At 42.0% G+C, this 22,568-nt stretch overlaps 1 protein-coding gene across 6 annotated transcripts in view; it reads right to left on the bottom strand.

Moving 5' to 3' along the window:
* LOC143829894 (uncharacterized) overlaps positions 1–22,568 on the bottom strand; it is a 51,287-nt gene that overhangs the window by 26,242 nt on the left and 2,477 nt on the right. The window contains exons 2-6 of one of the 6 annotated variants that reach the window (XR_013228275.1): positions 22,206–22,327; positions 18,497–18,594; positions 17,267–17,461; positions 16,835–16,933; positions 1,675–2,766 (exon numbers count right to left, since the gene is read on the bottom strand). Coding sequence is in view for 1 of the 6 variants with exons in the window: in XM_077321455.1 (XP_077177570.1) it covers positions 20,520–20,628; positions 22,206–22,327 (231 nt within the window). In the remaining 5 variants the exon portion in view is untranslated. The other 5 variants (XR_013228271.1, XR_013228273.1, XR_013228272.1 and 2 more) reach the window with 5 other exon arrangements.

The following is a 22,568-nucleotide window of genomic DNA, read 5'->3' as shown; positions in this document are numbered from 1 at the left end:
CCTTTGGAACAATCTTCTTGCTAGTTTTGTAATACTATATACCCTAATGCTTCTTAAACAAGGAGATAAGAAGAAAATAACTCAGAATTAATTAGCCTCAGTTCCTAGGTTAATTCAGACAACAAGTATATTGCTGCAGAATAAAATTATGTCTTGTCCAAAATTATTCTGATTAGAAACTCACTTCCTTAATACTCCCTACTCCCTTCCTTCATCTTCTTCTCTCACTCTTCCTTCCTCTCTTTCTCCCCTCATCCCTTGTGCCACTTTTTCTTGTATAATTTAAGGCTTTGATTGCCATTTGTTTATATATAATGTGGCTTTTCATGGAGTAATTTTTTTAGTACCACTAAGAAGTGATTCAAACATTATATCCTAGGAGTGCATGGCCAGTGAGGAGAGATGGCTTAAATGGCAGTGTTAGTATGCAACACCAGGAAAGGTATTTTTGCCATTTGTTGGTGCTGCAAAACAACTGATTGGCCACTGTGTAAATCAGGATGTGGGACCAGCTGGACCACTGGTCTGGTCCTATAGCGCTCTTATTTCCATATGGTCTTCCTATGGTCTAAACCAGCGGTCCCCAACCTGCCGCGCATGTGCGTTTTGGCCACCAGGTGGCGCTAACACGCATGTGCAGAGTTGCCGCGCATGTGCGTTTTGGCCACCAGGGGGCGCAAACGCGCATGCACGGCAGTTCCGCGCGTGCGTTAGCGTCACTGATGCGCCGGCTGCCGCGCCGGCTGCTGTGCCGGCCTTTTCCCCCCCCTCTCGCTGCAGGGGGGGAGGCAGGCGCGGCCGCTGGCGGCCCGGTACAATGGCCTTTGCTGCCCGGTACCGGGCTGTGGACCGGGGGTTGGGGACCCCTGGTCTAAACCTTTCCCCTCATGGTCAGAAGATGCTAGTGGCTCTGTCTGGGAAAAATGACAGCCATCAGCTTATGTATGTTTCTCTAGTGAGGCAACCGGTCATTTTCCAATCAAGATCAAGAAAGCAGCATAAAAGAGAGAGGATTAAGCCCATTCTCCCTGTTCACCATGATTATCTGCACTGAGCCCCTACATGCTTGAATTTCCAGCATGGAACTCCAGGCATACATCTGTTTAAAAGTCTTTGTGGCAGCCATTTGTCCATCATATGGACTTGGACATGTGACTTGGCCCTGAGGGTGAACAAAAACTAACAGGAAACATCTGTATGATAGACATGATTCCAACCCTTTAAAAGAGAGCTAGATTAATTAATGGGAGATAGATATATCAATAGCTGTTAGCCATAGTTACTGAGTACAGGCTCTGTGTCTGTGAGTGCTGGTTGCTGAGAGATAGCTATTTTCTTCCTGACCTGCTTGTGTGTTGCCCTTGGAAGCATCTGGTTGGTCAGAGAAATAATGCTGTACTGGGTGGACCCATCTGATCCCACAAGCCTCTCCTGATATTCTTCAATGTCCGCTTCCCATAAATATGCTTTACACTTTTAGGTGTGCACTTAAAATATAAAACAAAATCAGAGTCCAGTGGCATTCTTCCTCAGACTATGAACTGACCATCATGACAGTGGGAATATATAAGCCCACCTCCATCAAAACCTAGTTGGTTTCAGGAATATTTATTATGAGGCACCAGAATATCAGTCACAGCACAGTGTGGTAAGCTTTGTACGAAGGCAATGCCATGTCTTGCCTGATCATAAATGCTACTGATTGACGCTTATGTAGAGCAAAACAACCATATCTAACTGTCTGCCTGGTATAGTTTTCCTGTCCTATCACCCACCCATAAGTGGTGTTGTTCTCTCCTTTATATATGTTCCTTTTAGAATTAAAAGTAGATTTATTGCCAAAGTAGTGTCAGGAGCATAAATTGTTTATTGAAGCATAAACTGCCCCCCAAGCTTGCACACCATAAACAAAGCACATCTGTTTCTTTGGAGAATCATTCTGGAAACCTTCAAGGCTTCTTTGGCTGACTATACAACTTCTCAGATACAAACAGCTTAAGAAGTCTGAAGCATATCCCTTTGCAAGTATCTAGAAAGGCTACAGAAGGGAAACCGGATGTGTGTAAGGCTGGAACAGTAACCTACCAGGGATTGATTATGCTGATTATGAAAATCATTAGCATTTTGTCCTAAAGGACTAAACGTTATTCTCCTTCCATAATTGGGTCAAAATATTTTTGAACGTGTTCACTTTCTAATTCTCTGAACTGAACTTTATCTTTGTTCTGCTCAGTCAGATTTGTTGAAATGATCCTGAGTTTGTCATCTTTCTAAATGTGAACTATATAGTGTTAATTATGAAATCATTTAGCTATCCTGTATCATGGTCAGATCCATGCCAAAAATTAACCTCACAAAAACACTGATTCTATCACAAATAGAACAAAGGTTTTCATGATCATTTACCGATTGCAGATTGATGGAAAAAATATTTTTGAACATCATTTTTTGAAAATCATCTCATATTATTGCTGTTATGTTTTCTATATAGTTCCTTTGCTAGGTATTTAGCAACTTGCAAGTGTACTCTATTGGCTCCTCAAAGCATTATGCCATCAAAGTGATGTCACATTGTAAGACATGTAACATTCTAAAAGGATTCCTTAGTATCTGCCTCCAGTATATCCTCAATAATAACCTATGGTGAACCAAATGGGAGACTCTCTTCCTCAAAGACAGGATCCCAGTAGAACAACTGCAGAACAACATGCCTCAAATCAGATGATGGTGGGGGGAAAGGACTCTGCAAAAGACCCAAAAAGAAACCTGAAAGAGAAAACACAAGACATAAAGAAATATGTGGAAGAACTTGACAGAGTAGTAGATATTGTAGTGGATCTGGTGGAGAAGACAGAAGAAAAGATCCAACTGTTGGAAAACCATAACAGGAAACTGGCAAAAGCCAATGAGCAATTGAACATAGAACTCAAGAAGATGTCTTCCAAGATTTCTCAGTTTCAGGACAACAAAGCAAAAAAACCCTCTGTTGTCAAATTTCAAAATGAAGAAAAATATTATGGACCAGAAAAGGTCATAGCTTGCCATTTAAGAGATTCGCAGGAGAATCTAAAGAAAGGGGATCAGAGAAGTAGCAAGCAGCACAAAAACAAGCATGTTGTAATATCATTGACTGGAATTAACAATGTGCCCATAGATGAACTGGACGAGGATCAGACTTTCCCACCATTGCTAAAGGGCGATAATCTAGTGGAAGATTCAGTCATATTCTCTAAACTAACCCATTCATTGTATAATGTTTGGGACCTTGTAAAATGTTCACTTGCTATTGTGCTTGGCTTTGGATTTTGCACATATTTACTATTATTCTGTGCTTACTGCTTCAACCAAAACTTTATAGCTAACAGCATCATCCTGATGTTCCATGACCATGACATTGCTGGACTGACCGAACTGCTGTCTCCATATGTTACCTGGAGAAATAATGGCCTACTACCATTTTAAGAATTGTTAATCTCTTCAGAACACTTGGGCATGCTCTATGTCACTTTCAGATTTTTTTTTTACAATTGTAATTTTTCTTTAAAAATCACCCCAAAATGTTACCATATTTTGTCTCAAAGTTCCTTGGTATATGATTCTCAAAATCTTATATCGTAATAATGAACTGTGATGTCTTGAGGGAGCTCATGGGTTTTAAAAGTACCAGGCCAGCTACTGCTTTCTCGCACAGATTGGTTTCTTTCAAGCTGATCATTCCAAGTACCTGAAGATGTGGTTAACTTCATCCACCACAATGTTATAATACTTTACAATGGAGAAGAGCCACAACATTGTAACTTGCTCCAAGTTCTGCTCCTGTGTCTTCTCCCTCCAACCCTTTCCTCTTCCACTCCCAGCTCCACACATGATTCTTGTGTTAAGCTTTGTCCTCCTCTTCCCTGTTCCTTGCTCTTTAGCCAGTTCCTGTTCGCCACAGCCATACCCTGACATAAACCACCTGAGACCAGTAAGCTATTGCTTCCTTTCCCTGTCTTGCCTATCACTGTCTTGCCTTTTGAGCCTTAGAGAGCCATCATGGTGTAGTCGTTAAGAGCAGTGGCCTCTAATCTGGGGAACCAGGTTTGATGCCCCATTACTCCACATGCAGCCAGTTGGGTAACCACATGCAGCCAGTTGGGTCACAGTTCTCTCAGATCTCTCTCAGCCTCACCTACCTCACAGAATGTCTGTTGTCTGGAGAGAAAGGGTTAGGGTACTTGTAAGATAAGTTAAGACTCCTTTGGGTCATTAAAAGTAAGGTACAACCCCCCCCCCCCCCGTTTTTCTTCTTCTCGTAATTTATTGCCAAAACTGCTTTGTTGTTGAAGCTGCTCTGAATGTCTTCTGCCTCTGGTCCCACCCTGCTCTACCTAGGTGAGTCTTGCAGTTAGGCCTAGCAGTATCACCTACCCCAATAGTGGTAGGCTGCTATATGATATAGCTGAGGGGAGTGGGGAAATGAGAGGCTTAATTGTCCCAACATTCATTTACTCAGGATGGGCAGAGTGGCAAATCCAAACATCTTAAATGGCTTTTGTAGACTGGTTTGGTTTAAATCACAAAGGATAAATACTAATCATAGTCAGTAAAGGGTTCCTCCACATACAGGTGCAGTAAACCTCTGAAACCTAGTATGAGGAGACAACACCAGGGGAAGGACTTGACGCCCATGCTTTATTGTTGGCCTTCAAGAGGAACTGGCTGCCCATTGTGTAAAACATCTTGATGGACTAGATGGACCACTGTGATCCAACAGGGCTCTTCCTACACTGTTTTCTGCACTTGCATATAGAGTTGGCCATTCCTAATTAAGAAATTTGAGGATGGTGCTTAGAGAGAGCAGAATTTGGGGCAAAGAGTAAGTTCAGTAGGGATATAATGTCACTCTCACTTCCTATGATATCACATCAAGGTCAAAGACCAATTCTTCTATCATCCCTCTTCATGTGAGGTCACTTCTTCCTACCAAAATCGGCCTTTTAAATTTGAATTTTCTGCCTCACAGCACAACTTGCACAAAACATGATATACTAAAAATTAATAAAATATGTCTGCTACAAATGTTCATCATGTAGACTAGCACAGACAAGTGAGATTTTCTTAATACCTTTGAAAATTTGAAAGCAAAACTGGCCAGACTCTTCATTGTTTTGGATGAAAATATGCCTATTATTTCCTGGATAAATTTGACAAGATAAGCAACTTCCTGGTTTTCCTCTTTAATTTAGAGGAAATGACTATCCATCCTCATCTCAAAGACATCCAGTGAGGGAGAGTTACCAGCAGATAATAGGTTCCCCTGCCTAACTGTGGTTAGATTAGATTCAGGTGGGTAGCCATGTTGGTCTGCAGCAGAATCCAATGGTACCTTTAAGACGAACACAATTTTATTCAAGGTATAAGCTTTCATGTAAAAGTACATTTCTTCAGATACTACTCTCTAAGTGTGCTTGCACATGAAAGCTTATCTGTTCCAATTAATATTTCTGGTAAGGGCTTGGTGGAGGAGCTGGTCTCATAGCTTAAGTGCCACTCAGTGTTTAACACCAATTCAGGGTGGCTGTCCCACCCCTGATTGCTTCCTCCTCCAACCAGCTTGCCTGTCCAGCAGCCAGCCAATCACCTTCTGTCCCCCATCCCTGCAGCCTTTCCAGGTCCTGGGGGGAAGGAGAGTCCATCTGCAGATTTCTCCCACCCCCAATCTAGCATCCATTGTATTCCTGAATGCAACAGGCTTTGCCCCTAGTATCCTGAATAAAACTTGGTTGGTTTAAAGGTGCCACTGAGCTCAAACTTTGTTCTTTTTATTTAGGTCTTTCCAGGTCTCTACTATAGATCCAATGCCTTCATACTCCTACTCGTACAATGCTGGACCAACTGGCCATTTGTGACAGGGAAAGTACTCTTTAGATTAGGCTTCTTTCTTTTCTTTTGGCTGCAACCTGAAGGTGAACTGAATCTACTTGAACAATGGAAAACTGCATGCATTCAGGTTTTATTCCCAATGGCTGCCATTTTGAGTCATTTGTGCATGCCCCTTTTCTCATTGCCCTGCCTCCATCCCCAAAATAATAAAGTGGTGATTGCGTTACAACGCTGTTTCAAACTATTAAAATAGAGGCAGTCTTGCTTGTTACCATTGACACCTGAATAGAATACCAATGAAAAATATGGAATAAGGCTGTGGGCACTAAGTAATTTTAGATTTTGTTTTGTTTTCCAGTCCAGACAAGAGCATGCATTTTCTCCTGGTGCCTGAAATTGTATTTCAAATACTTTATTGTGTTAATTATTCATGATTATGATATGGCAAGGCTTGGCTAATAGGTACACAAAGACTGGCTTGTTAGAGCTCTCTTCTGCTTATACAGACTGCCCATGCTCCATTAAAACCAGTGCTTTTACTCTTTCTCCAGCTGAGCAAATGTGGCCGAGAAAAATATCCTTTACCTGCCTTATTTACATAAAATGTCACTTTAGGCATCACTTCAAGCTTCCTTCAGAAGTCTTTTCCCTATGCCTTGACAACCTGTCAGACCCAGGAAGAATAGCCTAGTGGTAAGCTGTAAAGAAGCAGGTGTGTATTTCAGATCGTTTACCTACTTGTATCATTTAAAAAGAAATCTTTCCCAGAGACTGGGGTCTTTAAGAAGACAAGGTTTTATGGCTGACAAATGTGCTAGTGTGTCAACATAGTAATGAAGTTAGTTCTGCACCAAGTATAGCATGAAAAACAGAAAATTTCCTTGCAAGGTTTGTGATTAAACATCTAACAGAAAATAATGATTTGCTTGAAGGCACTGAAGCACCAGAGAGAGAGAGAGAGAGAGAGAGAGAGAGAGAGAGAGAGAGAAAGATGGGGAACAGGCAGGCAGGAGAGGGAGAGAAAATATGGGGGGAGGGGGAAATCTGCCAAATATCACTACTGGGAGTCTCTATTATCTTAAAATCTCTTTAATATTCACTGTTAATTAAAAAAAAGCCTCTAATAGCTATAAAACTGAAGTACCCAATGGGGAGACGTATGACATTCAAGTGGCAGACTCTCAGCATCCCCTCCCCATTCCTGCTGCCTGCCCGTCCTCTTCACACATGAAATTGATGAGGGCTGATTTGCATGTCTATTCTATTACAGCAGGGAGAGGAAAGGATTAGCTAAATTATAGAGGATAAACACAGTTTCACTGCATAAAAGCAAAGACTTCTGGTAATGAACTGGAGTCAAAAGAATAATGATGTTGACTTTTCTTGGGAGAGAGAAATTTGCTTTTTTTCACAGCTTTAATGAGAACGAGGCTTCGGAATTACCCTCCATTTAAATGCCATAAAGTCACCGGGAAGATGGTTTCTAAAGAATTTATTTATTTATGTGGTTGCTACATGGATCTCTCCAAAGGCCCAAAGCAAGAAAGTACTGATAGATTTAAGAGGACAAGGACCAGTAAGTCAAATATCCAAATGCTGACACGTATGAGCCTTTTTCACTTTGATAGGCTCAAGCCCTACACAAGCTTTTTTTTTTAAATTTTTTAGAAAGCAGGTTTATCAGGTCTCCCTCACACACCCTTCTAGTTATAAAACTTTAAAACCGAGACCAATAATAAACTCAGTGGACATGATCCAAAATGGCAGGGACTTCCTTTTCCTCTGTGAATAGAAAGGATTTATGCATAGCCATACTGTTTTCCCATAGTTTTTGCATTTGGATATTCCACCCTGAAATTACGCTCAACATTTCCCATTTTATTTTCCATCAATAATATCCAAAATGAAACAAGCAATTCTCCATAAATTGAGGAAATTAATATTTGTCTCATGGAATATTGGGTTTGTTTTAGCTTCTGAAGGACTAAAACAACTTGCCAGTTGTCAGTCAATGGAGGTGAGACAGGTGGAGCCTCCTGGTGGAAGCCAGCCTGGCTGAGCTCTCCTGCCCTCCCTTGCATGCTGCAGACATAGCAAGAATGGTGATGGTATAAGAGGCAGGGAGAGACAGAGAGATAGAGACAGTATGCACCCGACTCAAGGCTGGGCTGGCAATGCTGACATAGCCTATTAAACAGTTGTCATGCTAGCCCAGCAGATGCTGCAGGGAGGGAAACCACTCTAGGCCATCCTCTTATTAGCACTGATGGGGTGACTCCTTTCACCATTAGATATAATGAGGATAGCCCTAACCTCCAGTCTGCACATTAAACCTGCTGCTTGTTGGACTCAGTGTTGGATGTAGCAGTGACCAGGTCTACACAGATAATAAATCCATACCTGTTGAGTGCAATGGGCTGTAGACCTGGCATCCAGAAGCCAAGGTCAAATCTTTTGTCATTTATTCCAGTGGCCATTGTCATGTCTATTGCTATTTATTTTATTTATTTATTTTTATTTATCATACTTCTATACCGCCCTCCCTGGAGGCCCAGGGCGGTTTACATTATAACAGAGAACAATACATAAAACAGTCTGTAAAACACTGATAACTAATAATTGTAACCAAATAACAACACAGTATAACAGTAAACAATATAGTAATACAAACAGGTCCAGGGCTTATTGGTGGGATTCTGAGGGGGGTGGCTTATTGATGGAATTCTGAGGGGGGGGGAGCAGGGGCCCTTGGTCGCTGTTGATTACGTCTGGTCTTGGCCAAATGCCTGGTGGAGGAGCTCCTTTTTGCAGGCCCTGCGGAACTGTTTAAGCTCCGTCAGGGCCCTGATCTCCTCTGGGAGCTCATTCCACCAGGTAGGGGCCAGAACAGAGAATGCTCTGGCCCTGGTCGAGACCAGACGGACTTCTTTAGGGCCAGGGATCCTTAGCTGATTGGAGGCTAATCTTAGGACATATATAACATATGGCCTGACACCAATCATGATATTATAGCAGAACAGCAGGGACTATATCCAGGCATTCACTCATTTAGTAATGAAATGTCAATCATCTAGCTCAGCAATGACGATACTGTTGTTCTTCAGTTGCTGGCAGGGACTTATAGTCATTGTAGTCCATAGATATCTGGAGATCCACAGTTTGACCATCCTGATTTAGCCCAGATCTTCTTAACGATTCATAATTTACTTTGTGTTGTAAATCTTTCCTATCATCATGATGCATCTATGTCTTTCTGCCCATACAAAATCATAGCCTAAAATGTCCCCTGTTATAGCTACAGCTGGATATGGTTTTATACCTGAACATCAGTCCTTTGACTCTAGAAGAGTCTAGGAATGAGCAATTTCCTTGTCATTTCAGTTCTTTGATTCCATTACTGCATGTGTTAGTTTTCAGTGGAAATGTTTTTCTATTTGTCAGTATAGTCTCTTTGATTTCCATCCTTTTTGAATGAAATTTCCATGGATTTTGCCCCCTACAAAAGGAAATGCTTGCTAGTTATCAGAGTCAGGAGGGAGGACTCTAATTTTATGGACAAATAAGATCAACAGACATTTCCAGCTGTTACATATTTGTTTTTCATTCCATTGGGATGAAACTCTCAGGAATCCATGCAGTAAATACAGAAGATGTTGATAGATAAGGCATAGGGAAAAAGTACTGAGGAACTCCAACAATAGAAAGATGTTGGCTGCTACTAGCAGCAGATGTTTTGGGAGCGGTGCTGCTGCACACCTTAGGGGAGTGGTCTCCCCATGGTGATAAACTAAACTGGTGATAAACTAAAGTGATAAACTAAACTGGTTTTTCTATGAAATTCCAAACATCCTCATTTTCGTTTTGTTATCTTTCTGTTTCCTCATCATTTCTCAATGCACGTAAGAACCAAGAGGAGTTCTATTGGTCAGACCATGGTCCATCTAGATATCCTGTGTCACCAGTTGCCCAAGAGGGCCAACAAACAAGGCATAGATGCCAAGGCCTTCCTTTGATATTGCTTCCCAGCCCTGATATTAAGAGATTTGCTGCATCTGTAGATGGAGTTGCCCTCCAATCCTAACTGTTGATAGGCTTATCCTACATGAATGTCTAACTCCATTTTAAAGCTGTCTGTGCTCATTGCCATTACAACCACCGCAAGCAGTGAATTCCATAATTTACTGATTTTGTAAATTGCCTTTTTCACTGCTGTCACAAGCTAAGTCAACATTGCCATTGAGCCATATGCACATCTCAGTTGGCCATCCTCTGGAGAGTAGGAGCAGCCTTGGAACATTGGCAGAGTTGGCAAGAGTGGCATTGGAAGAGGGGAACCGCAGCCAGCGGGGGGGGGGCAGGGGAGGGAAGAAGTATGTGCATGCATTTCTATGTGTGTCTGTGACAGAGAGGGAGGGGGCACTAGGTGACCTTTGGCCAGCTGCATTCTCTTGGTCTAACCTATCTAATGGGGTTGTTGTGTGGATGAAAGGGAGGAAAGGGGATTGATATATGTTGTGCTCCTGAGCTCCCTGGAGTAAGTGCAGGATAAAACTGCACTGAATTAACAAATGAACAAATGATTAAGGGAAGATTATGATGCCAGCAGCTTAGGAGCCATCTTCAGTCGCACCCACCAGTCTACCTCTTCAAAGCGCCCCAGGCTGTCATCCTTTCTTCTGATAATATCAGAGAGATGAAGAGCACCCTCTTAGCATTTCAGAAAAGCGCATCTGGATATGCTGTATGGAACATAAAATCTACATGTCAAAATAAAGAGCTATAAGGGGGCTCATATTGCAGCTTGACTATACCCTGTCAAGCCTCATGAAGGAAAATTAACTGCTACATCTTCAATCAATGTGTATTCAAGAATTGAGTATGGTCCTGTCTAAATCCTGAGAAAAGATCCAGATGCTTGTACATTTCCAAACCCATTCTGTAACTAAAGCCAATTTCTATGGGAAGATTAAGGGTCTGTCTGATGATTCCTTTTGCGGAGTAGAATTTTAAGGCTAGGACTCCTTCCTTCCTTTTTCCTTCCGTTCCCTTGGACTAGCTCCAGTGGCAGATTTTTTATTTGAGTGGCAGTAGAGGGGGGCATCTTCACTGATTCCTCATACCACTGAAGACCTTTGACTCATCCCTTAAGCTGTACCTACCCGTTTCCCAGAATTTGCAGGACTGATATGGTGTAGCTACACCTAGTCCTGCCCTAGCTCTGTTGCAGAATTGCTAGAGTACTGCTGCCATATGTGACATCACTTCCAGTTAAGTCTTCCCCCCCATTTTCCCCCCTGGTGCTGCACCAGGTAGCAGTGAGAAGCCAGGGGAATGAACCTTGGGTAATAGTGCCTGGTACCCCAGAAGGGACATGCTATACAGCAGCAGCCGATCAGCCAATATTGCTGCAGGTTATCTTTAGCCCTTAATGGCAGTTACTTTAATCAAAAATAGCCTCTGTTCTTGCTAAGCAACAGGGTATCTTACAAGCAGTAAAAAAAGGACATCCTAATGCTGTTCTCATTACTCAAACATGTCATAAACACACTGAAATGAAAACAAAGATCCCCTAATCTGGAAACAACTGCCACCTGAAATTACATATGAAAAGCTCTGCTCTCTCTCTCTCATTCTTCTGCCTTCCCAGGGAAGTCTTCTGAGATGCCAGCATGAACTTGATTCACATTGAAATAACTTTCATTTTCAGCCCAACCATGTGATAAAGCTGTAGCCATGAAATAAATAATGATTGTGCCCTAACGTTCAATTTTATCCTTATTGAGCTGCTCAACCAGGTGTTGAAACCAGTAGAATTTTCTTTCTCCCTTTGAAAAGCTATTCCAGAATGCAGCATGACTAAAGAATGGCCACTTATGAGTTGCTCGGCAATGCTCTCCACACCTGCTAAAGTCCCTGGCAATTGTCAGAACACCAGTTTTGCCAATACGAATGTAGTTCAATCAGTTATGATGACAGTGTGGTACCCAATTATGTAGCAGGTGGGAGGCAGGAACTCCTGCCGTCCCTGTTTTACAACTCTCTCTCTGCCCCACTCTGTTTTTTGTAAAGGCAAGCAGAGTGATTTTTTACCTTTGATTTGTATTTTCTATTCTTTGCATCGTGTATCCGGGTCTGACAATAGCTCAGTAGATGTGACAGCAGCTATTCTTTTTTTATAGAGAGGGTTTTTTTTATTTTAGAAAAAAAGACAACAAAAAAGATTATACATATCAAAGATTGCTATCTGTAAATAAAGTAAGTAATAAAGGAGTAAGAGGTAAGTGGGTGGAGAAAGGGGCGGGGCAAGTCCGGGATAAAAACTTGAAGGGGCCAATCGGGAGCCACAGGCTCCCGATTGGCCCCTCCAAGTGTCAATCCCGGGGCGAAAGACCAACTGAGAGCTGCCTTGGCCCGTCCCAGACTCAGCGGGGAGGGGGGGTGCCTGGCCCACGTGCTGGGGCTGTTCCAAGGCCCCTGCTGAAGCCCGCAGTTGGGGGGGCCGGCCTGGCTTCCGCGCAGCCCTTGGAGCCCTGTGCAGAAGCCGGGAGCGCGGGGGGTGGGGCTGGCTTTAGCGAGGGCCTCGGAGCCCTGGCCAGAAGCCGGAGGTTCGGGGGGGCGGGGCTGTCTTCAGCGAGGGCCTTGGACTCCTGCGCAGAAGCCGGGAGTTCTGGGGCGGGGCTGGCTTTAGCGAGGGCCTCGGAGCCCTGGCCAGAAGCCGGGGGTTCGGGGGCGGGGCTGTCTTCAGCGAGGGCTTTGGAGCCCTGCGCAGAAGCCGGGAGCGCGGGGTGGGGGGGCAGCTCACGACTGGGATGGAACTAGGAGGCAAGGCAGGCTTGACTCTGCCACGGGACATCTTTACTTCCCTGAGCTGCAGTTGCTGCTGTGAACTCAGGGCAGACCCTTCAGAGGCAGCTGCTGAGCATGCTCAGTTCTCTTCAGCATGCTCAGTATGAGACACAAGCTGCAGCTGCTGACTTCCCTGGAATGCTGGCTGCTGCTGCAGGAGGAGGAGAACGAGCGCACCGGACGACCTGCCTGCCAGATCCTCCGACAAGGTTTTTTTTCCCTTCAGCAGCCGGAGGAAGCAGGAGCCTGAGGGGTGGGAATGTGTCTTGCTGGAGTTCAGTGAGGCTTCTGCACGGCCATGGGTGTGAATGGTTGCCGTGGTCACAGGCTGATGCCTGGAACTGCTAGCCTGGACAATGCAGTCCTGTTTCTTTGGAGGTTTTGCATGTCTTTCATGTCTTCATTTACATGACTTATATTTAACCTTTCTTCTACCACTGGGTAACAGTTTAAACAGTACCTGATAAAATACCATTTTAAGTCCATTGCAATTACCCATCACATCATTGAAACAATTAAAGTGAGAGTTAGAATATATACAAAAACATACAAGCCACCATTAATACACTGCTTAGGAGGCTGAGATGAGGGTATGCCAAATAAAAACAAAACCCCAGCTTCCTCACATTGCCAGAAGCTCCCAACAGCAGCTACTGCCCATTACGGTGCAGACTATAGGTGATGTCCAGTTACCAAGCTTGGAAATACAGCAATGTCCCCTTTTAATCTTTCCCCTACTGAGAGGAACAGTTCACACATCCTTAACAGAATATAACTGCTGTAAAATGAGCGCTGCACTGCACATGCCCCTGCACCATTCCATATTACTGCTGAGCCAGCCTTCCCGCATTGATGAATGGGCACTCATGTACACAGCTTCTAGGGAACAGTGAGGCACAGCACTGCTATCTCTGATCCTTCTAATCTATTTGAAACACTTATGATCCACATTTACCTTGAACTCACAGGTTGTTATTCTGAATGAGCCAGCCAATGCCTTGAGAACCATCCCATGCATTGGCTTTATATAATTTCATTTGGCTACTCTATTAATTTGCATTATTTTGTACAGTTCTTTGCATCTCCACTGGACAGAAAACCAGAGCGTCAATACCAGCTCAAGTGACAGTATGAAGATTGTCCTCTAAAAGTGTTTGTTAAGCATTAGAAAACAGAGACTGGTATAGACATACAGGTTTATCAACTCATTACATTTCTTGAGTGACTTAACCAGATGCTTCTTTACATGGAAATTTTGACAATTTATTCCTGTGCAGAGGAGAGGCTGGTAGGGGCCCTTTCAAGGCCCATTCTTAGGAAAGGGCTTTGAAGCTAGTACATTGTATAATATAGTAAAAAAAAAACAAACCACAATGTTTTAAAAAGCTGAAACCAACAAAATTGGGTCCCATGGATTCACTTCAGTGCTGAAATAAACTTATGGATTGTGTATGATTTTAAAATATCATACGGCAGCCATGGAAAACTAGGGATGCATTTCTGTTAACAACAGTCATAAACAGACACATTGCTGTGTCTGGAAATATGAATGATGCTCACAAAGTTAAAATGATGTATTAAGTTACACGGGAGGAGGAAACAATGGATGAACAATGGAGGATTCAGATGTAAGGGGTGGGAGAACTTGGCACCTACATTTTAATTATAAAATAAATTTAATTTATAGTCATTTTAGACATCTTCATTGCTTTTGCAACCTGTTTTTAAAATTACATCCATATGTTGCCAATAGCAGTGCTTTAGTGTTCCTGTTCTCTCACCTTTCCCATGGCTTCAATTTTCACCTTAATTACCAGAAGCTCTATGAATTTGTCAGATGCCTTTGTGCACCACTAGTTTTTGCCCCTAGTGAGACTCCTCTTGGGAACATAGGAACACCTGTCTCTTCCCACTTATAGACTACTTGCAGTTCCCTGAACTGCTCACCAGGTGGCAATAGTAATTATTCCTCTCTGCCTCCTCCCTTTCTATCAGGTTCAGGGAGGATATAATCACTGTCCCTTTTTGTTTTTCAGGATGATAAACCTCCAAATTTAATAGGAGCAAGAACCATTTCTACAGTGAAGATAATTACAGTGTGGCAGACCAGGTCTCCACAAAAGATCAGCTGTTCCCAGCAAAGATCAAAGCTCTGCAGCAATTGGCTTACATTACATTTTGTTTCAGCTTGAGTTACATGCATTACACGCAGGAAAGGTAGGGAGAGTAAGGAAAAATTGCAAGAGCTTTCTTTAAAACCTAGACACTCTGGCACTAGGAAGTCTTACACGCACCGTATCTCTCCAGGCACTGAAAGGTTCCAGGGGTAGTGTTACCCGCATAAGCTACCAGCACAGCAGACAAACTGTGAATCTATAAAGTTGTTGTGAAGATCTCAGATCAGATCTCTGGAGACGCCTGCACTTAGACATCTTTTTCTTCTCTCACACACCCATCTTCATTCTACCTCAACTGGCAGGAGTGAGATTTTCCAAGTTCTTATGTGTAAGATTACCACATAATTCACACCCTTTGAGGAAACGTTAACTGACCACTCTGAGCAATGCAGTATTACACATCCCAGCAATAGCAAAGGTGGCATCCTTACCTTCTTCACCCTATCGTTTTATCCCTAGCACTCCAATGAGATTCAGACAGAGGGCAGCAAGTATGCTAGCTGACTGTGAGAGGGCTCAGAACCTTGTAAGATCTTCAAAGCTGACATTTGATCTTTTGCTTTTACCAGCAGCTAGCCAAAAGAATATTTAGACCAAAGGATTACGGCAAAAGCTTTATTTGCTTAATGCTTCTGTGTAGCTGTTGTTAAAGGGTATAGGGCAGGATAAGCAAGACAAAGTAGCAAGCCTTAGTGTGTTAAAATGTAATGAACTTAGAACATGGCAGTCTGTCACAGACAACATTCTCTCTCAACACATGAAAGCCCATGTCCTAATCGTTAAGGTACATCCTGCACTTATGGACCATTGGTACTGCTGTTCAGAATTTTTCTTTCATAACCACCTATGCATATATCTGTCAAGTAAGGAACCACTTTATGTATCTGATATGAACTCTGATCCATTAAAAGAGAGCCAGCTTGGTGTAGTTGTTCGGAGCGCAGACTTATCTTGCAAGCTGGGTTTGATTTCCCATTCCCCCATATGCAGTCAGCTGGGTGATCTTGGGCTTACGACAGAACTGATAAAGCTGTTCTGACCGAGCAGTGATATCAGGGCTCTCTCTGTCTCACCCACCTCACAAGGTGTCTGTTGTGGGGAGAAGAAAGGGAAAGTGATTGAAAGCTGCTTTGAGACTCCTTCTGGTAGAGAAAAGCTAAGAACCAACTCTTCTTATGGTTACCAGAACTCCTGGTAGAGGTAGGGATCCCCTGCTGCCAGACACTGCGCCCCAGGTACCCATCAGCTGGTTGGCAGCGGGCTTACCAGTAGAAAAAAGGCTAAGCCAATTTGCCAACTTTGCACAGGAAGTGACTTCTGAGCAATGCTCCAGTAATTTGGAAAAATATCTATGGTAGAAACTAATTTTACCATAGAGGTTTTGCCCAAATACCAAAGTGTTACCCAGAAGCCACTGGCATTATGTCACTTCCTATGCAATGCCAGAGAGGTGGACTGGGCCTTACTCTTCTCCTGGTCAGTCTCTCCCCATCCCCTGCTGGTCAGGAGGGACTCAGAAACCCTTATACTAGAATGCTGATGTGATGTCATGAGCTAGCCGGCCTAGGAGTGGCAGCATAAAAGTTTATTCAATCAATGAAGAATAAAACTTCATTTTTAAAGTGTTATTGGATCCCTATTTTTTTGTGACAATCTACTAACATTGCTATCTTGTTCTTGATTCTCAGTGTAATTAATATGGATTTAACTAGGATATATAGAACTGCCAAATCTCTATAATCTTTTTTTTCTCTCTGCAAAATTTCATGAAAAGACAGGGCGATATAATTAGTAGTTCCATAGACACCATTGCCATTACGGCTGCCAACAACTTAAATATAACAAATAACTCTAGACCGGATGTAAGTATGGCAGTGACTCTTGTACTCTACATCTTGCTTTTTAAAAATGAATGTGTACCCCAGGGGGTGATATTTTCTACTTACCATTTTTACTGATTTAATGAGCTGAATATTTGCATTGTTTAGGTTGAAATGTGTCAAATAAGCACACGTTTTCTTTTTCTCCACAGGACAGAACATGCTCTGCAATAAAAAAAATAACATGTTTAAGGAATCAGAAACTTTGCTCAACTTTAAAAATGGATAACTTTGTTCCAGAGTAAACCTAGAAATCCAGGCACATGTAAATAATGTTTTAAATTGATTTTATTTCTCATTTCACTTTGTCAAAGTAGATTTACATACAAATTATGCATGTTCAGCTACAGAAATCACCAATTCTTTGAAATGTACTAATCATGTTAGGTGGCTACTTACTTTTGTGAAACCATTTATTTATAGAAGGAAAAAAGGATTATTCTTGATTATTCTTCTGAAGAAATATAAGTGAAACATTGAAAGAGCTTTCAGTTTTACCTTGGTTCAGTAATTTGGTTCATGCAGTTAGGACTGCATTCAAAAAGTAGATCATAGAAACATAAACAGAATTGTGACTTTTCATTGCAGTGTGATATGATATTGCTTTGTTCATCCCAGGAAATGCGATGTCCAGAGGATCTTGGGAGTTACTTTTGTTGACATATATTTTATTGTTGTGTAGCAACCTTCCATCTGAAAAACCGTTTAAGAAAAAAATGAGAATTAAAATAGAGCTATTTTTCCACTGCATTAGTTATAATCATTGCATACAACTGACTGTTCTCTTCTATTTATCACTCTCTAACATGCTCTCTCAGACTGGTGTTGCCAAGTCCAAACTGGGAAAGACGTAGAGATTTTGTGGGTGGAGACCGCAGGAGTTGACGTTTGGGGAGGAGAGGGGAGGGACTTCAGTGGGGTATAATGCCATTCAGTTAATCTTCTAATCAACCATTTTCTCCAGGGGAACTGATCTCTGTTGCCTAGAGATGAGTGATAATTCCAGGGTATCCCCAGGTCTCACCTGGAGGCTGACATCCCTATCACAGACTCATAATCTCTTGGTGAAGGCAAACATTTGGATAGGCTGCAGTGCTAAAGGAACCTTTCTGGTTTCTCTGGCTCTAAACTGGTGTTCGTGAAGGGCCAAATGGAATCATTCATGGGATCCACTATATTGTCATCCCACCCTATGCCCAAAACATGTTTAAACATCAGAACTGAGCTACCAGTTCCATCCCTTTGAATGACTTTCAAATGAGTTTCATAACAGGATTCAAAGCTCTGATGGAAAAAAAAATAGAACAGCTTTCTTTCTCATTAAATTCAGGGCAATTCTATTTCCATGGTATTTGGTGAAGCATTAAACTTTTGGTGGCAGATTTGGCTGTGTTCTTAATTTATGCATTTCCTTATTCTGTGGATGGGTTCTATATTTTGTGTCCTGGCAACTTGTTGCTGTTATTAGCTGCCACTAATCTAAGGAAATTAAGCAGAATGTTTAAAATAAATGTTTGAAATAAATATCTTTGAGAGGAATCACTGACCTCTTCAATGTTTGCTTTTCATCTTTTAAAAGCACAAAAGACCTTTCAGAGAGAGAGATAACTCCAGGTACCAAAATCACAACAGACCTAGCTAAGTTGCTTGCCACTTTTAGTATTTTATCTAGTGTCCTATTACTGTCACTTGTTCTAGTAAGTATAATGAACGACTGCATTTACTTACTAGTTGGGTGAAGATGCCTTGAAGAGGGAAGCCTTGATCAAGCCCCTTTCACAGCCCTGTGCCTCCCTTCAGTCTTCCTCATTGAGGCAGTGAATCTGCTGGCATACATATAAAAAAGTAACAGGTACAAACAGTGATCAGACCCATAAGCCACCTCTGTTATGACACTTCCAGGTAAGGTAGCTTTGATATGTTTTAGCTTTCTTGAGCATTCCTAAGCAAGTGGCAGCAATTAAGATAAACTCTCCACAAATACTGTTAGATCATCCAGCAGGTATGTGAACTCTATTGGGGGAAAAATGAACTGGAAAGTTTTCCAGTGCCTTGAGATTGTGACCTGATTTAGTGCATTATGTGCTTGTATAATTAGTGTATTATGAGCCTCAGGCGAGGGCGGTATATAAATAAATATATTTCATTTGTTTAAAAGATGTGTGTGCACGTGCATGCATGTGCATACATGTGCATACTTTAAATTTAAATGTTTTAATATTCTCTGCTTTGAGGAACTGAACTGGGTGAAAAGGAGACAGAAATATTTTACATTTATTTTGACTTTTATTTAGCAAACAAAATCCAAAAAGGATCTCCTGTTAATCTTATGTTCCTTTAAATACCAATAATTGAACTGAAATGTTTTATTTGAAATAAAATAGTAATCAAGCATGGTTTAAATGTTATATTGAGAACTGTAACATTTTATTGGAATAATACAAGTATTTAATAGACAATGGCTTAGATCCCACCCCGAATCTCCACTGGGGAGCATGACTTATCTTCTTCCCCCTCCTCCAATACCCCCCACAAATGCTGCTTCTGGGGGACATAGGAAAAGACAAATAAACATGAGAATTTTAACTTTATGCAGATCAAATCAAAACTAATCAGGTGATTTCATAATTTTGGATTATGTACGTTTGGATTATGTACACGAGTCTGCCTTATAGTGAATCAGACCACTATTGTCTAAGACGGGCAGGGGATGCTCAGGCTCTTGGGCAGAGCTCTTTCACATCACTGGCTGCCTGGATTTTACGAGATGCCAGGGATTGGACCAGGGACCCTAAACAAACAAAGCAGGTGTTCTACCACTGAGCCCCAGCTCCTACTATTATGTTTATATAGTTGTGAATCTAATCTCCTTCAAAAATGCAATCTTATCCCATTTTCCTTAAAACAAAAGCAGCTGGTAGGACTGATTTCAGTGGAGCAGTGATGGTGGAGGAGTATTTAACTTTTTCCCCATGCCATTTTCCAAATATAAAATGCTTATCTCTACAGCTATTTCTCTTGAAGAAAAAAGTGCAAGCACCTGTATCCCCCTCCCTGATGCTAACAGCAGCTGGTGTGGGGGGGAGTGAGGTTAAATCATGGCTCACAAGAAAATAGCAGTCCTAAAACAGCATAGTATGTCCCTAGGAAACCCAATTATCATGCTCCATTGAAGCCTTCTTCCTTCTTCCACCCCAGTGATATCAGTTTGTTGCTAAATTTCATACCCAATCAATTGGGGAGGGTGTGTGTGTTTGTGTGTGCAAAGTGCTGTCAAGTCACAGCCAACTTAGGGGGACCCCAGAAAAGAGCTTTCACGGCAAGTAAGACGCAGAGGTGGTTTGCCAGTGCCTTCCTCTGCATTGTCTTCCTTGGTGCTGTCCCTTCCCTCCCACCCAGCTAACTATACTGCATCAAAATCAATGCGTTTATTGGAGCCAGTAAAAGAGTAGCAATGAGACTCCTTTTCCTCAGACACATAATAAAGTTGTGCATAAAAATATCCATTTTAAAATTAGAATGCTCTTAATTGCACTATTCTATTTCAAGCTGTTGGGATCTGCAGCATGAATTTTAATTAATGACTAAATTAATGCTGCAGATCTTAGCAGCAGGAAACAGCTACATTATTTAAATAGGCTTTGAAATGATCAGATTTTATCTCCCAGAACAGCACTTGGATTAATATAAAAGTTGCCTTTGTTCTGTAGAAGAGGCTGGAATTACACAGGAGGTTGGAAGAGGTCAGATGCTAAACATTCAAAAGATGACATAAATTGAGGCAACTGCTATTCGATCCAGGCACAACTGGAGTGATGGCAGAAGTGGCTGTTCCTTCACAAGGAGCAACTGGCTTCCTCCTACAGAAAACCAAAGGCAAGGATGTTCTATAAAACATGAGGGGCTGTTGTTACATGCATGTCTATCATTTGAGCCCACATCACTCTGTCTCAACATACAGGCTAAATAACTGTGGTGTATGAAAATAACACACAGGATCATACGCCTGTCGAACAGCTTTGTGAAATGAGCCAAATGAGATGTGTGAATTAGAAAATTGTTTGTTCTATGGTACGACTTAAGACTGTGGATATGAAGTCCCATTTTTGAAGACTTCCACCATTAAAACTAATCACATCAGGAGAAAGGGTCTTGGCCAGCTCAGATGTAAAATTTCCAAAGAGACTATTTTTTTTCTTGGTAATTTTGGGATAAAGATGGGGATTTTGGGAAAGTCTCAGGCAAAACAGACATATTGAATAAAGAATAAATTTTATTTAAAAAGAAATCCTAAAGTAGTTAAATTAGCAATTCTTAAAAATAACACACACAAACTAACATTTGGAGAGAAATAAAGATTATAGTATTCAAGATTGAGGAATCAATTGTGAGGTAATATATACAACCTATCCAGCAGAGAATGGATCCTTGAAAAGCATGAGGGATGGGGAGATGACAGAAGATCAGCTTGTAACAGGGTGGTCTGTCAAGTACCAAGATGAATACACACTGAGGCCTCTTTGCTTAAACCGCCAAAATCATAGCCTGCAATCTACCTGGCATGACTCAGCTTGAGACAATGCAGAGGCATGGGCTTAATGTGAGCGGTGAAAAGATTTCAACATGAGCGATTTCCTGGGCTGGTGTGAGAGAAAGACCAGAGGTATGTGATGTGGGGCAAATTGGAGTTTCATCATGGTAAGCAGATTGGGGAGACCAAATGGTCACCGAATATATGATTAAAAATGACAATAACCTTGACAGCCATGATTGATATCAAGATATAAAATGAAAGTGGGATAAAATTCCTGAAAAGGGGAAGATTGCCCACTGCCTCAGGTGGAGATCTGTAACAACAAGAATCTTGACAGGATTCAGGGAGTGTCTGAATTCCACTGTCTTGTTAATACAATCTCCCACTGGCAAAGTGTGTGTGTGTGGGGGGGGGGGAATGACCAATCCAGTGTTTTATATTCCAATATTTCCCAACCTGCTCTTGCTACAGTCTCCTGGCTTCCCCTGGATGGGGTGGCATCAGGCCATGAGAAGTACAATTGCGGGGTCTGGCTGTGCGTAGCCATACTTAGACCAATATCTTGGGATAAACTGACATACGGTGTACTTCCCTAGTCTTGATGCAATTGCAGAAGGGAGCCGCAAGACATATGCTGGCTGGGAACTCAGAGAAGAAGGGCATCCCCAACATGGAAGGGTCTTCTTGGCCTTAAGTCTTTCAAGTGTAAATTCTCTAAGTAACAAGAAAGCAATTGAGGTAAAACGTGTTAATCCTGTCAAAAAATCTTCCAAGGGTGAATTCTCTATACAACTGGCTAGAAAAGAATTAGCAGTTAGCAGAACTGAAGAGCACTGATTTTAAGACAGAAAGAGAGATTAAGGAATGGATAAAAAATGGTGGTGTAAAACAGTGGCCCCCAACCTTTTTATCACCGGGGGCGGGTCAATGCTTGACAATTTTACTGAGGCCCGGGGCTGGGGGGTAGTCTTTTGCAGAGAGATGTCGCCTCCTCCTCCTGAGTCCCTGCTCCACTTGCTTTCCCGCTGCAATAAGATCACAACATATTGAAACAGAGCAAAAGTTACACATGGTATGTCAAGCAATTCAGGAAATGGTATTACAAAGGTAGGAAACAATGCAGGAAGATAATACAGACAGCAAACAAATACATAATGTACCATGATATAGCCCGCAGACCTGTTCCTTGTACAAAAGCACTTTCCTGAACCATTCTATTATCACACATCTCTTTATAAAAATGTCCTCTTGATAGTTTGCAGAATG

This window comes from Paroedura picta, chromosome 2 (genome assembly GCF_049243985.1).
Source record: "Paroedura picta isolate Pp20150507F chromosome 2, Ppicta_v3.0, whole genome shotgun sequence".
NCBI classification, from domain to species: Eukaryota; Metazoa; Chordata; class Lepidosauria; order Squamata; family Gekkonidae; genus Paroedura; species Paroedura picta.
Note: the sequence above shows the minus strand (reverse complement) of the source record. Positions and strands in the feature narration are given on the sequence as shown.